We start from the raw sequence: 14,893 nt of genomic DNA, 5'->3' as shown, positions 1-14,893 counted from the left end.
TTAAACAATTTTAAGCTTCAGGACCTATACAGATCAAGTGTCAGCCACCTTATTCTGTTACTGTAGGATGGACTCATGGCACTTGAGGTTTTCCAATGATAAAGTGCTTCACTTTATTTATCCCAACTTTAGCTGCACAAAAATGCCAGATCAGCTTGGGAGCTGAAACCGTGCAGGGGCCGAGACCAAAAAATACACGTGGACACTTAGAGGCTAGGAAGCTACTTCCCTTCCCTGCTTCCCTGGAGCCTCTTAGAAATTAACAAGGAATCAGTTAAGTCATGACATCTCTTCTCTTCATCCTAACATCACCTCAGAGGGAGACTTCAGCCTGTTGAGTGTGACTCCTCGCTCGGCAGATCCAGTCTCGCTGCTGGAACTCCTCAGACACTAGGGACAGCTCACAGCATCTCTAGCGTTGCGATTTCTTGCCCAAGAGCAGATCCAAGGAGGTGGCATGGTGTGGTGGATGGCTGAGCGGGACCACCGACAGCACTCTCTCTGGAAATGCCCTTTCACATGGCCTTGTAGGGTATGCAGACCCTTTTCCTGACTCCCCACCGTGCTCTATCAGGGACTCCTCTTCTGGGAGGTTCAGAAGGCTTAAGTCCGGCCCACCTATTTGAGTTGGGCCCACCTATTCTCTTCTTGAACTGAGTAACTGAAGGCGATGTGTCTGCCAGGCTCTCCTGCTAGGACTTCATCTGACTCCAGCATGGTGAGATGAAGCGGCCCTTGGCAGAAACCAAGCCGGACAACAGGTCCCGTCTTTGCCCGGTCCCCGCTGGGTCAGGACTTCAGGCCCATCTTGGCCATCATCTCTTCGTAGACTGTCCATGCCATGGCTGCCATCAGAGTTCTGCGGAGGGCCCGGGGGACACTGCCTTGGAAGAAGCCACGCAGCCCATAGTCCTAGGAGGGAAAATGGAAGCCCAAACGCTGGAATTAAAGCAGCAATACAGTTACACACCTGCCATGAGAGAGAGGATGTCCCTCTGCGTTATTCCCTTTTTAAGCCTTACTTTATAGACTTTTACAAATATCATTAAAACTATGAATACTGGGTCCAAAGGGACGAACTAAAAAAAAAAATTTGGCTTTGTTGCTAAGCTTTATATGTTTTAGGTGAGCTCTATCCAGGGGACTTTATTTCTCAGATGAAAATCTTCTGGAGGCTTACTCTATATAGTGTGCAACCTGTACAGTACACAGGAGCCAGGAGTCCCCGAGCAGCAGCTGAAATGCACACCAAAGTCTCTCTGCCGAGCCCTGGGCCCCAACTCTAGGCTGAAGGAAAAGGTACCTTCTTGGCAATCCGTCTGCCTGGAGGGAGAACCCTTTTTATTTTTTATTTTTTTAAACTCGCTAGATGTTCTTGGTGGCCCTAAATAAGAATTAAAGACAAACACCTGTATCATCTGGATTGTTCTTTCCTACTGTTATCATTCCTTCCATTTTCACATGGAAGATATATGGAGACTCTATTTTCAAACTTTATAGCTTCAGGTATCAGAAATAAGAAAGCAAGCAACCTATGCAGTGTGAGAAATATGATCAGATTCACAAACATCTGCTTCTATCTAGGGTAAGACAGATAAGTGCTGGCAGATGCTAACATGTTTCCTCTGCTATGAGGAAAAACTGAGAAGTACAGAAAAATCTAAAGATCTAGGTGACAGATTTACCTTGAAAGAGAATATCTTTTAATAGAACATGTTCCCAAAGGACCAACTCAGTGGCTTTTAAATAGCATTTTAATGTACTTGACATCTACTTTACTTTTTATCTTCAATACATCTGTACATTTGTATTAGCACAAACTCCTAGAAACAAAACAATGTGCCTGTGGTTTTTTTCTGACTACATTTCCTCCTAGGTCCTTGATTCAGAGAAGGAAATGGCAACCCACTCCAGTATTCTTGCCTAGATAATCCCGTGGACAGAGGAGCCTGGTGGGCTTCTGTCCATGGGGTCGCACAGAGTCGGACATGACTGAAGTGACTTAGCATGCATGCATGCATCGGAAAAGGAAATGGCAACCCACTCCAGTGTTCTTGCCTAGAGAATCCGAGGGATGGAGGAGCCTGGTGGGCTGCCGTCTATGGGGTCGCACAGAGTTGGACATGACTGAAGCAACTTAGCAGCAGCAGCAGGTCCTTGATTAGGTTAATGAGTCCTCCCAAAACTCCTGACTCAGGAGGTCTGGGGTAGAGCCCAACAATATGCACATTTAACAAATATCACAGGCTGTCCTAATGTTGGGCCCCCTCCCTAAACAAAACCCAAAAAACAAAAAGACCCCCCACAACCAGTTTTTCAGCAGTGATTCTCAACCTTGGCAACACATTGGAATCACTGTTAAGTCACTTCAGTCATGTCTGACTCTGTGCGACCCCACAGACGGTAGCCCACCAGGCTCCGCCGTCCCTGGGATTCTCCAGGCAAGAACACTGGAGTGGGTTGCCATTTCCTTCTCCAATGCATGAAAGTGAAAAGTGAAAGTGAAGTCGCTCAGTTGTGTCCGACTCTTAGCGACCCTATGGACTGCAGCCTACTAGGCTCCTCCATCCATGGGATTTTCCAGGCAAGAGTACTGGAGTGATGCCAGGGTTTCATGTCTTCCAGAGACTCTAATATGATGAGCTCAGGTTATGCTCTGGGAATGGGGAGTTTTAAAAGCTCCCCAGGTGATCTACCAGTAAAGGACAGAGCTACTGCCTTAGAGAGAGAGAGAGAGCTTTAACCACAACAACATGAACCAATATGTATTCTAAAGCCTCATTTTTTTTTTTTTTTTGGTTGTGCCACAAGGCATGGGAGACCTTAGTTCACTGACCAGGGATCAAACCCATGTCCCCTGCAGTAAAAGTGCGGAGTCCTAACCACTAGACCACTGGGAATTCCCTAAAGCCTTACTTTGAAAATGAGCGTAACTGACTGGCCAATCCACCGAAATTTCATTGGGAAGAGCTGCATGTGAGTTTTGATCACATCTGCAGGTTGAGTTACCAGCGAGGCCAGAATCCCAGCAAATATCCCACAGCTGAAATTCACAAGAGGAACAAGGACTGCATCCAGCTGGTCTGAAAGAGGACAAAGGCAACCTTTGGTTATAAATAAATCTCATATCTACCAGATAAATATCAGTGCCAAGTTGCCACTAATTCTTCCTGAAAGCCAGAAGGGTGTGGATATTCAAACAAAGCTAGGAATTCAAAGTCTACACTAATCAATGTAAACAGAAAAAATGGAACTAAAAGTTTACCTTTTTACAATCATCAGCATAGTAATTAATTCTGGCAAAAGTCATTGACTGACGCTAAAATACATGGGTGAAATAACAGGACGTTTTACATAGATTCAAAGTATCGTCCCGCAAAGATACTTAGAAATGACAAAAGAACAAACAACTGAGTTTTCACTGGAGACGTTCTTTTTATCCAAGCGATAAAGAGTTAACATCACCCACCACGGGTCAAAAGCTGACATGAGCTTCCTGACATCACACAATGAAGACACAACCTGTTATATGCTTCTTTTGCGGAAAAGGTAGCGTATAAATGAGTCTAGTTGCAAAGAATCATCAGATAAACCCAGGCTGAGGTTATATAATTGGCTTATACACTTGAAAACAATAAATAAATAAAAATGGCCACAAAATACATTATTGGAAAAACTGGAGAAATTAAGACTATAGATTGGACGACAGACACAAGAAGTCTATCTGTGTAAAATTCCCTAAATATAAGATGGTTATTAAGAATGCTTTTATTCTCAGGAAATGCACACTGATGTATTTAAGAGTAAAGAGTTGCATCATGCCTGCAACTTCCTCCTAAATGGTTTGGAGAAAATAATTACATAGAGAAAGAGAATAATACAGGGCTATGGAGTTGCATGTACTATTCTTGTGGCTTTTTTGTTAAGTATAGAATGATTTCTAAATACCAAATTAAAAACATTTTTTTTAGGATGAATGAAGAAGTTAAAAACATATATCCAAGCTCCCTTATTGCCTTAACCTTCTACTGCAAAGTAAGGCTGTGACCCGCAATGTCACAACTCCTGGTACTTGGGGCGAAGCAGCAAGTCTCCTAAAGCACCCCTACTGACAACATTGTCATGAGGGCGGCATTCTAGCCTTCCCAATTAAATGACCTCGGTTGCAATTCCTGCTCAGATTATCCACAGACACCTGACCGAACACTGTGTTCCTATCAGTGTGTGACTCTGCCTGGGTGGACATTTACTGACTGTTTACTTTGCCCAAGTCTTGCAACACGAGCTTACTAGTAGGGTGGGCCTGCTAGAATGCGGGAGGTTTGGCAGCCTTCTCTCCATCCAGAGGGCTCTCATCGTTAACTGAGAGCATACCAGGTAAATGAAAATAAAATTTTTCTTCTAGCTCTGAACCCACTAGGTTTCCCAAATTTGTCTGTTAAGAATCATAAGTGCTTCTTGAAAAATACAGTTTCCCAGTTCTTACCCCAAAGCTTCTGATTTAAGATTCCTTGGATAGGACCCAGAAATCTGAAGATCAGGCCAATGTGGGAAGTATTGTTGCATGGCCTATGCAGAACGTGATTTACTCCACCCCCACCCCCGACTCAGGAATTACATACTATCAGTACTCTTCCTTAAGAAGCTATAAACTCAAAAGGGCAGGGACTGTAACTGCATCCCAGCACAGGGCCCCACGCCTGACACAGTGCAGATATGCCTCAGTTTTTAAAACTAGGCTAAGAATCCAGAGCTGCTAAGAACAACAAATAGTCTATCTCAGAGAAAGCAGAGGATGTGATCCCTTGAGAGATCTCTCTTCCCACCACGCCTTCCCTTACCTGTACGGTGAAGCACAACGTTTTTGGTCTGGCTATAAAACATCAGGTAGATTCCGGAAAAGGGAGCGTCACGAAGCAGTGTTGCTGTCAGGCCACTGAAGAGGCCCCGGAACCCCTCGCTGTGACAGATGCTCCTCAAGGCGGCGTAGACGCTCTCGTAGCCATACCGCCCACTCTGTGAAGGAAGCACAGAACCCGTGGCTGCCTCGGTGGCCCTGGGGCTGCGCACTGAACCAAGCCATTTTCAGGCTGCACAGCCGGGGCCCTGGGGGCTCTGGTTCCCACGTGCTTGGCCTGACTACACAGATGGGTTCTCCCTCCACACTGACCTCTGTGTTGGGTTATAACTCAGGAGGTGGCATCAGTGGCCACTTGACGCAAGAGTCCAGTGCCCCTGTTTGCCCTCTCCCAGGCTCTGAGGCTGTCCAACTCACCTCGTACCGTGTCTTGATCACAGTGATGGGTGACATGCAGACCCCTGCAACGGAGCGGGAGCCCGCCCCCAGTATGATGGACTCCAGGGCGGTGGGGGGATGGCCCCGCAGGAAGTACTGCTTCAGAGAGTAGAGGGTGCCAAAGTAGATGCCAACGCCTGGGACACACCTCACGATGGACTGCAGGAAGAGTCGGAGGAAGGACAGGGATCAAAGACCACCACGGGTGGAGGTCCCCAAAGGAGACCCAGAATTGGCATGAGAGAAGTTGACTTAAGGTGTGGAGGGAACACCAATGGGAGAATGGACACATGAGACGGGACAGAAGGTGGCCAATAAAGGGCATGTCGTCTCATCAGTGTTCACCGTGGGCAATGGAATCCCTCCGGGGAACTCTGGGAATCAGCATGGACGTGTCTCAGTTACCCTGCCGCCTGAGGAGGGAAGGGGGCTTCTAAACCTCAGGTCTTGTCTTTCACTGGTTAAGAGCTGCTTTGAGGTTGGGGTGAGCATGAATTCCCCGGCTTTTCCAGCAAAATGACTTCTGAAGGCCAGAAAGTCTTCTAGGTAGGGAAATGCAGGTAGGAGGCACGGGAGGAAGGGGCGGGGAGTGGGGGGAGGACCTGCTCACCGTGGGCGCCGGCTGCCTCTGCTCTAGGACTTGATGCTGCTAAGAAGCCGTGCCCAGGGCACACACAGGCAACGGCCCCCAGGGCCCTCAAGCGGAAGCCAGGGAGAGTGACGGGCAGGGAGACAACAGAGGCCTGCTCACAGCCTCCAACCCTCATGTACTCTTAAAAGCGAGGATGTGTGAGGTGGATGAGAAATGGCTGGTGAGTAAAGTAAGTGGTGCAAGACCCAAAAGGCAGCTTACGGGAGACATCCCTTTCCAGAGGCCCAACGGACTCTCCGTGCGAACCACATTCAGGAGCAGAGCCAACATGCCAACACGTCTGGACCTGAAGGCAGACAAGGTAGAGGGAAGGAAGGAAAGATCACTGAGACTACGTCCTTGTGAAAGGACTCCCCGCTCAAAGACTTCTCTGTATGGCCTCTTTCTACAACACTTCACGGTCTCTGCTAGGCATCTGGGAGTTACTCTAAGTTCCTACACATTCAGTGTGGCAGGTCCGTGATTCTTTGTTCATTCAGGCTGCAAGCAATGGGATAACTACTCATTTTCCCTACATTTCACACACTTCCCACAGTGCTGAGCCCAATAAGGGGGCTCACAAGAGGCACTCAATACTTCCCTTATTTCCAGAAAACCAGCCCCTGCTTGCGCCAGGCAGCACAGTCATGACATTACAGACCAGCACAGTAGAATGCAAATGTCACCAAGGCAGATGCCAGGGGGCAGCTGAGCGAAGGACCCCGTTTAATTAAGAGAAACGTCAAATAAAACAGTATACACAAAACACAGGAGAGCTGGGCCTGATCTGTGTTTCTCTTTGATCATCCCACAGAATGGAAGTTGACTGAACACAGATGCTCCCGCTGAAACCAGCTCCTCAGTGAAATGGGGGTGGGGGGGTGGGCAGCAGGCCTTACCCACGGGCCGAGGGCTGAAGGGTCTGCAGGCGGGTTTTGAGGAGATCCAGGGGTTGGAAGAGGAGGGTAGAGCAGGTCCCACTGATGGAGCCACACAAGAAAGCTTTGATGACTGGCTGCAACTGCAGGGCAAGAGAACACGGTGTCGTCAGCTGTGTCCCACCATTCACCACACCTGGACCAGTCAGTTCTTCTAAGGATTTCTTAGAAACTCACCTGGCGGTGCCCAGCTTCTGACTTCAGAGAAGGGCAAAATGTAGTCAGGGATGAACAGTGTTAGAATGTTGTTGAGAACATTGTACACTCCAAGAAGTAGCTCTCTTGTCTTACTGATAACAACTTTAGTAACCACTGATAATTGAAAATTATGGATAGGGCTTCCCTGGTGGCTCAGTGGTAAAGAATCTGCCTGCCAATGCAGGAGACATGCATTCAATCCCTGACCCTGGTAGATCCCAGATCCCTAGGAGCAAGTAAGCCCATGCGCCACAACTATTGAGCCTGTGCTCTAGAGCCCAGGAACCAACTACTGAGCCCATGTGCTGCAACTGCTGAAGCCCAAGCGCCCTAGAGAGAACCCATGGCAGTGAGAAGCCTTTGCACCACAACTGGAGATGGCCTCCGCTTGCTGCAACTACAGAAGAGTCCCCAGCGCAGCAACAAAGACCTGCACAACCAAAATTTAATAATAAAGTATAAAAAAATTATGGATAACTTCTCTCCTACTGAGCAACATGGTTATTTCCATCTGTGAATTATGCCACTGACCACAACTCCCTAATTTGTCCTCAACATAAGTTACTGGCCAACTTCTTCTCGTGACAAAAGCAAAATGAGCAGTGTGTTTTAACCCTGGACTGCTGGTTTCAGGTTCCCTGGGTTGTGGAACCGGTAGATTGTTTACAGGAGTAAGACAAAGGAAGTGAAACCGTAAGTGAGCTGATGCACTGTGACATGTATGTGCCACTTCCTGTAAAAGTCATGCATTTCCTTAATCTAAAACTTTCCCCCTGTCGTACACCCATTCATCTCACTGGGACCGAAGCAGACCGCAGGTGCACCACAGGCCGGCAGCCACTCCTGGGTTTGCTGGCCGTCCTATATACTGGGACAGTCACAGTTCAGTTCAGTTGCTCAGTCGTGTCCAACTCTTTGCGGATTCATGGACTGCAGCATGCCAGGCTTCCTTGTCCATCACCAACTCTCAGAGCGTGCTCAAATTCACTTCCATTGAGTCGGTGATACCATCCAACCATGTCATCCTCTGCCGTCCCCTTCTCCTCCTGCCTTCAATCTTTCCCAGCATGAGTCAGTTCTTCACATCAGGTGGTCAAAGTATTGGAGCTTCACTTTCACCATCAGTCCTTCCAAGGAATATTCAGGACTGATTTCCTTTAGGATGGACTGGTTGGATCTCCTTACAGTCTAAGGGACTCTCAAGAGTCTTCTCCAACAGCACAGTTCAAAAGCGTCGATTCTTCGCTCAGCTTTCTTTATAGTCCAACTCTCATATCCATACATGACCACTGGAAAAACTATAGCTTTGACTAGACAAATCTTTGTTGGCGAAGTAATGTCTCTGTTTTTTAATATGCTGTCTAGGTTGGTCAGAGCTTTTCTTCCAAGGAGCAAGTGTCACTGTTTCCATTGTTTCCCCATCTATTTGCTATGAAGTGATGAGACCGGATGCCACGATCTTCACTTTTTTGAATGCTGAATTTTAAGCCAGCTTTTTCACTCTCCTCTTTCACTTTCATCAAGAGGCTCTTTTGTTTTTCTTCACTTTCTGCCATAAGGGTGGTGTCTTCTGCATTTCTGAGGTTACTGATATTTCTCCCAGCAATCTTGATTCCAGCTTGTGCTTCATCCAGCCTGGCATTTCATATGATGTACTCTGCATATGTTAGGGGAAGCACACTGACTGAAACCGCCCACCCTGGCCAGGCCCTTTAGTAACCATTTGCATGAGCTGTTTTATGACAGGAGATCCTGATAAGGAATATGAAACTAATAAGCCACCACCAACCGGAAGAGTTCGGGAAAGGTTGAAAGGAGACACCACGTGTCCGTCCACTTCCCAGAATCCCTCTCACTACCTTGGCTCACTACCTAGCATCCACCTTGGCTAGGCGATGCGTGCACCACCAGGAAAGACTCTGAATCAGAGTGATTGGCCAAAGACCACCTGGAAACTAATCCCACCACCATAAAACCCGAGACTGCGAGCCATGCGGCAGAGCAGTTCTCCTGGGTTCCCTTAGCCTACTGCTCTCCACCCGGGTGCCCTTTCCCAATAAAATCTCTTGCTTTGTCAGCACATGTGTCTCCTCCGACAATTCATTTCCAAGTGCTAGACAAGAGCCCAATTTCGGGCCCTGGAAGGGGTCCCCTTTCCTGCAACAAATGGCGACTCTGGTGGGGACTCTTCTTCACTGAGACTGACATCCTGACCACTGGGGGTACTCAGGGGCCAGCTTGCCTGCCAGTGGACCAGACCTAGTGGCCGCAACTGGAACCCTTCTGTCCCCAGTCTCCTCCTGATGCTGACAACTGGCCAAATTTCCCCAACCGGTAAGGAACAAGAGACTTTACTGACCTCTCTCCCCTTCCCTCTCTCTTCCCTCTCCTTAACCCTTCCTATCCTTCCCTGTTTTTCTAGTCCCCCAGTCCTGGACACAGGAATCTGGTCGAAGGGCCTCAGCCTAAGCTGAGGATTGGAGACAGATCACCTCCTCTTGGCAGAAAACTCGAATTATTTCTGGTAGGGCCGAGTTCCAGTCCTCCCTTCTCTGGAGGCCCAGGGTAAAGTCCCATAATGCCTGGGTATCTGCAGGTGGCAGGAGATGTCTGTAAAGCCACCCCTTTTGCCCCCTTCTCCCGCCTCCTCCCCGTTCTTTCAACCTGGCTCCTTTTCCTCCCTTTGAAATCTTTGAAGACCTGAGATATTTTCCTTTACTCTCTTAGTACTTGGATGTGAAGTTCTGTGCCTCTATAGGAGGTTTTCTGAGAGACTGTATTCTTGTATTTAAGGGAGTGTCTGATGAGGACTGCCAGGTTTACATGTGTATGTTTTAACTGTGTGTTCTGTGTTGTGATTTTTTATGGCCATTTTGCTTTGTCTGGCCACCATTTGGTTTAGACCTGCCACCGTTTTGTTAGAACTTGATATTCTTTCCCTGTGCCTTGAGACCAGGGCTCTCAGGAACACTTATCTAGACCACCTCTAACTCCTGAAACTGAGGGAAAAGGGGGAAAAGCCTTTAAAATTTTTATTTCAACTGTTTTTTAATAAACTAGTAAATTTTATATTGTAATATCTAATTCATGACTAAACTTTGAAAATGAAGCTAGATCTTGCACTGTATCTGTCTAAATATGTCTTGGTATGTCTTTGCCTCTGGGTAATATTTTTGAGGTTACTTTGTAAATGAGCTCTATTTAATTATATTTAACACATATAAGTTGAATAAGCAGGGTGACAATATACAGCCTTGACATACTCCTTTCCCAATTCGGAACCAGTCTGTTCCATGTCCGATTCTAACTATCGTCTTTTGACCTGCATACAGACTTCTCAGGAGGCAGGTAAGGTAGTCTAATGGTATTCCCATCTCTTTCAGAATTTTCCACAGTTTGTTGTGATCCACACAGTCAAAGGCTTTGAAACAGTCAATAAAGCAGATGTTTTTCTGGAACTCCCTTGCTTTTCTGATGAATCAACGGATGTTGGCAATTTGATCTCTGGTTCCTCTGCCTTTTCTAAATCCAGCTTGAACATCTGGAATTTCACAGTTCTGGGAGAGTCACGCACGCTGGCTAATCTACAGGCAGCATTCAGAAGGGCAGGACTGCTTGGTAGGCTAACTGCACTTTCCCCAAGCATACTCCAGGGCCCCACAGCATACCCTGGAATCCAGACACACTCAAATGGTTGTGCAAACACACTTTTAAAAATCCAAGCAGGAGAGAAAAGTCTTCTTTTCCATAGGAGACACTGGGCAAACTCCACCCAAAGACCTTCTCTCTCCTCATTAAATGGCATTTGCACGATTATTTTGTAATACATGGCATACTGTCATCCTAAAATGCTATTAAGATGAAGTTGCTTGTTACCTACATTACATAACTACCTACCTAGAACCAAAACGTTTGTAATCTGTGTTTTTTGTTTCACAGAGAAAAGAGGTAATTCCACGTTCCACCAAACCAGCAATTATCAACTAATAACTGGAATTCCTTAAAGGTCTAAGTTCAGATAATAAATACTGGCGCTTACAGCCACATTCAAATAGCTTTCTAAGCAAAGGTCAGACCGTAAGCACAGCCAAGTCACATTGTGCTCCATCAGCTGTGTGCACAGAGTCCTGCTCCTCCTGCTAACTTGCACTCCCATGAGCTTTGTTTCTCAGGCTCATCCGAGACTTTGGGCTCGCAGCGAGGGCCTCCTGCCTGCACACTGAGCCTCACTTCCGCTGACTCCTTTGCCTGGAACAAGCTTGAAAGCCCCCATCTTTCCAGCCTGAGGCCACGTCATCTCCACCCCCTCTTCACCAGTCACCCCTCACGTCCCCCCAGTTTGCCATCCGGCTAAAGGCCCTTCACTGAAGCTGCCTCACCGAGGACCCGAGCAGCCCAGGGCCCCTTTCTCGTGCCCTTCTCTTACCTGGCCTCTCCGGTGCATTTGGAACACCTGCTGATGGTCACCCCTCTCTGGCTTCTCTCTCCTCTTCTGGGTCCCCTTCTGAGCCTCCTTTCCCCAGCGCACAGCACAGATGTCGCTGCTCCTCTTATCTCCCTGTAGCTGCCAACTCTCGGGGCACCCTTATCCCCACACCACACCTCGCTTCACACGCACATGCCGGCAACGCCCACGTCTCCAGCCCAGTTCAGCTCGCACTCCCGTATCTCCCCTCAGATGGCCTGCAGACATCTCAAACTCTACATCCCCAGGTGGAAACTCAGTCCACAGTTCTTCACATGCCTGCCTCTCCTTCAGTCCACACTGAGATGTTCCAGCAGGACATTCAGGAGACGAGGAAGACGCCTTGGTCTACCTACCATTTCACGACCAACTCCTGCCGCTGACCCCTCTTTCCTCCCACAGCCTGCCCCTCGCTGATCCAAGTAACCTCCCTGTGAGTCTCCAGCCTCAGCAGTGCCAAGCCCACTGAGCAGCCTGGGGTGAGGCATCCATATGCACCACCTCAAAATCTCACAGTGCTCTTATGAGCTAGGTGTTCAAACCCACAGTGGTCCCCCTCTGGACTGATTGCAGAGCCTGGTCCGCATGAGGGGCTCAATAGTCAACAATGAAGGAATCACATCATCTAACAGGAAATCTGCACGTGGCTCTCCTTTGACCACAATCCCACACGATAAAGCTTAGTGGGCCCTGCGGGCCCCATCCCTGGGCAGCGGGATCGCCCCAGGCACCCTCCAGCCCTTTGCTCCAGTAAGGCTGTAGGACTGACCTGCAGTTACCACTTCTAAGCAGTTCTCTTTGGAGCTGCTTCCCCAGTGTTCTCACAGGTATTGTCAGGAACTACCCCTCCCCCCTGGGCTTCCCAGGTGGCTCAGTGGTAAATAATCTGCCTGCCAATGCAGGAAATACAGGAGACTCCGGTTAGATCCCTGGGTCACAAGAACCCGTGGAGGAAGAAATGGCAACCCACTTCAGTATTCCTGCCTGGAGAATTCCATGGACACAGGAGCCTGGCAGGCTACAGTCCATGGGGTAGCAAAGAGTTGGACACGAATGAGCACACTCAACATATAGTACGTTGCTTAGACATTATACTGACTCAATAAATATTTGTTGAATACATCCATACATAGAGCCCATAACCTTTTTAACTGTAACTTTCCAGGTCTAGTACCATAACTGCTGATGCTGCTAAGTCACTTCAGTTGTGTCCGACTCTGTGTGACCCCATAGATGGCAGCCCACCAGGCTCCACAGAGCAGATGCTAAATATATACCAGCAGTATTGATTAACCTCGAGTTAAAAAAAAAAAAAAAACAGGCAACAAAATTGTTTTTAAAAAACAGAATTTACACTTTTCTTTTCGAAAGATATTATCCATAGTGGATGGCACATTCTTTAAGGCTCACTTGACTTTCTTCTAAGTAGCCCAAATTTATTCAAAGTAAATACTGATAACAACCGAATAATAATACAAAGATACATAAAGGCAATAAACAGCACTTGAATAGTTGGCAAACAAGTTCCACAAACAACAATTTCCCTTGACAAAATTAAATCCTAAAAAATTAATCAGATGTCCAGGTCAGAGCTGGAGGACCCAGAAAAAAATCGGTAAGCACGTGATTAAACATGTAAACTTAAAACGGCCGACTCCGCCTTTTTTAAAGATTAAAAACAAAAACAAAACACTAAAAAAAGAAAAAGTGCCCACAACCCCGCCCAGCGCCTGCGGCAGGTGGACCGTAACCTTTATCTCCGGAGAAAGCGGCTTGCCACAGGCCCTCGCGAACTAAAGGAAGCCGCATTCCCGCCTCCATCCACGTCTAATTAGCGACTTGGCCAGACAGTCCTCCTCCGCCCGCCTTTCCAGCCCCGCCTCCACCAATGGCAGGTCCGCGGACGGCCACGGCAGCCAATCCAGACGCGGGGGACGATGCAAACCACACCAGTTTCCCAGCGAGTCCCTCTGGCCCAGCCCGCCGGTCCCGTGTGGTCCTAATCTACCTTGCTTGAGCAAGGATCGCATTTCAGGCTTAGCTTCATTGCCGGGCTTTGCAACGGTCCAAATATCTACCCAGATGCCCTCTCATCTTTCAATCTAGGAAAACAACTCAAAGCAACTTCCCATAGCTCTCGCACGTCGTTCCCAGCCGCAGGAGGACATTCCCCATACGGCCCCCAAGGCCGCAGCAATCCCGCCCGCTGCTGCTGCTGCTAAGTCACTTCAGTTGTGTCCGACTCTGTGCGACCCCAGAGACGGCAGCCCACCAGGCTCCCCCGTCCCTGGGATTCTCCAGACAAGAACACTGTAGTGGGTTGCCATTTCCTTCTCCAATGTATGAAAGTGAAAAGTCAAAGTGAAGTCGCTCAGTCGTGTCCGACCCTCAGCGACCCCATGGACTGCAGCCTTCCAGGCTCCTCCATCCATGGGATTTTCCAGGCAAGAGTACTGGAGTGGGGTGCCATTGCCTTCTCCGAATCCCGCCTACCTCTACCCAGATACTAGCACAGAAATGAGGCCTTTGCTTGCCTGTCCAAGAGTTGCGCTGCCACTCCTCTCCTTCCTCCCTACCCTCCTTTTAATCCCTTAGTCAAACTCCCATCTCTGCCGCCAAGTCCCCAACCCGTTATGAGCGCACCCCGGGTGCAAAAAGCGGCCCCCCAAGGGCCGCTGACCCTCGGCAACCTTCCGAATTCCCCTCCCCGAGCCTGCGACGCCGGAATCCCTGCCTTCCCTTCCCTGCCGTTTACCATAAGCGTTTCCACCCGGTCTCCGACATCTTGATGCTGCAGCAGCGCCGGGCGTGACTTCTGAATCATTGGAGGGGAGGCCTGTGAATACACTGGGCCCCGGGTGCCGTTGGTAGGAGTGCAGGCCCGGCCCTGGCGATCCTGGAGGAAGACGACGCGACGGCGGTAGCCGGGAGACGCTTTCTACGGCAGAGCCTACTCTGCAGTGTACGCCGGTCGGGACCTGCGTTTCCACCCCCACCTCAGAGCGGCGCTTTTCACTTGCGCCGTAGACTCTTCGGCTCTGCTCCCCGGCCCATCCTGCCCAGTCACGGGCTTCAGGACTTGAGAATGGTAGAGTGCACCAGGGGTGAAGAAAGCCGGAAGAACTACCTAGAATGCCGGAATTTAGCTTCCGGGGTTGGATGCGCTTCGCGGGCTGGCGAGGATGTGCTCCTTAGTGCCACCTGGTGGAGACGTCCGGGGCTGCAGGATCGGCGGCTTCCCTGCGCCCGGAGCTTCAAGGGACGTCTGCAGTGCTGGATGCTTTCGGGTGCCACGTCTGTGCATGGTTACAGTCCAGACTTAACTCTGCCCAGTGCAGTAGCCAGGAGCCAACGGGGGCTACTGA

The 14,893-nt window shown here is 48.8% G+C and overlaps 1 protein-coding gene across 4 annotated transcripts; it reads right to left on the bottom strand.

The window, feature by feature from the left end:
• Window positions 1–88: 88 nt before the first annotated feature.
• SLC25A38 (solute carrier family 25 member 38) lies at window positions 89–14,660 on the bottom strand. 4 transcript variants are annotated; one of them, XM_070776102.1, is made up of 8 exons: window positions 14,284–14,658; window positions 7,043–7,063; window positions 6,827–6,948; window positions 6,150–6,234; window positions 5,276–5,455; window positions 4,842–5,016; window positions 2,917–3,083; window positions 89–912 (listed from the first exon to the last, which is right to left on the bottom strand). In XM_070776102.1, exons 1-8 carry the CDS (start codon window positions 14,350–14,352, stop codon window positions 790–792), a joined length of 942 nt encoding a protein of 313 aa, XP_070632203.1. In that variant the 5' UTR covers window positions 14,353–14,658; the 3' UTR covers window positions 89–789. The 4 variants fall into 4 exon arrangements, with proteins under 4 accessions (XP_070632203.1, XP_070632204.1, XP_070632206.1 ...); XM_070776104.1 differs by having other exon boundaries at window positions 802–939; window positions 14,284–14,660; XM_070776103.1 differs by lacking the exon at window positions 7,043–7,063 and having other exon boundaries at window positions 14,284–14,657.
• Window positions 14,661–14,893: the final 233 nt, after the last annotated feature.

Source organism: Bos indicus, chromosome 22 (genome assembly GCF_029378745.1).
Source record: "Bos indicus isolate NIAB-ARS_2022 breed Sahiwal x Tharparkar chromosome 22, NIAB-ARS_B.indTharparkar_mat_pri_1.0, whole genome shotgun sequence".
Classification (NCBI taxonomy): Eukaryota; Metazoa; Chordata; class Mammalia; order Artiodactyla; family Bovidae; genus Bos; species Bos indicus.
Note: the sequence above shows the minus strand (reverse complement) of the source record. Positions and strands in the feature narration are given on the sequence as shown.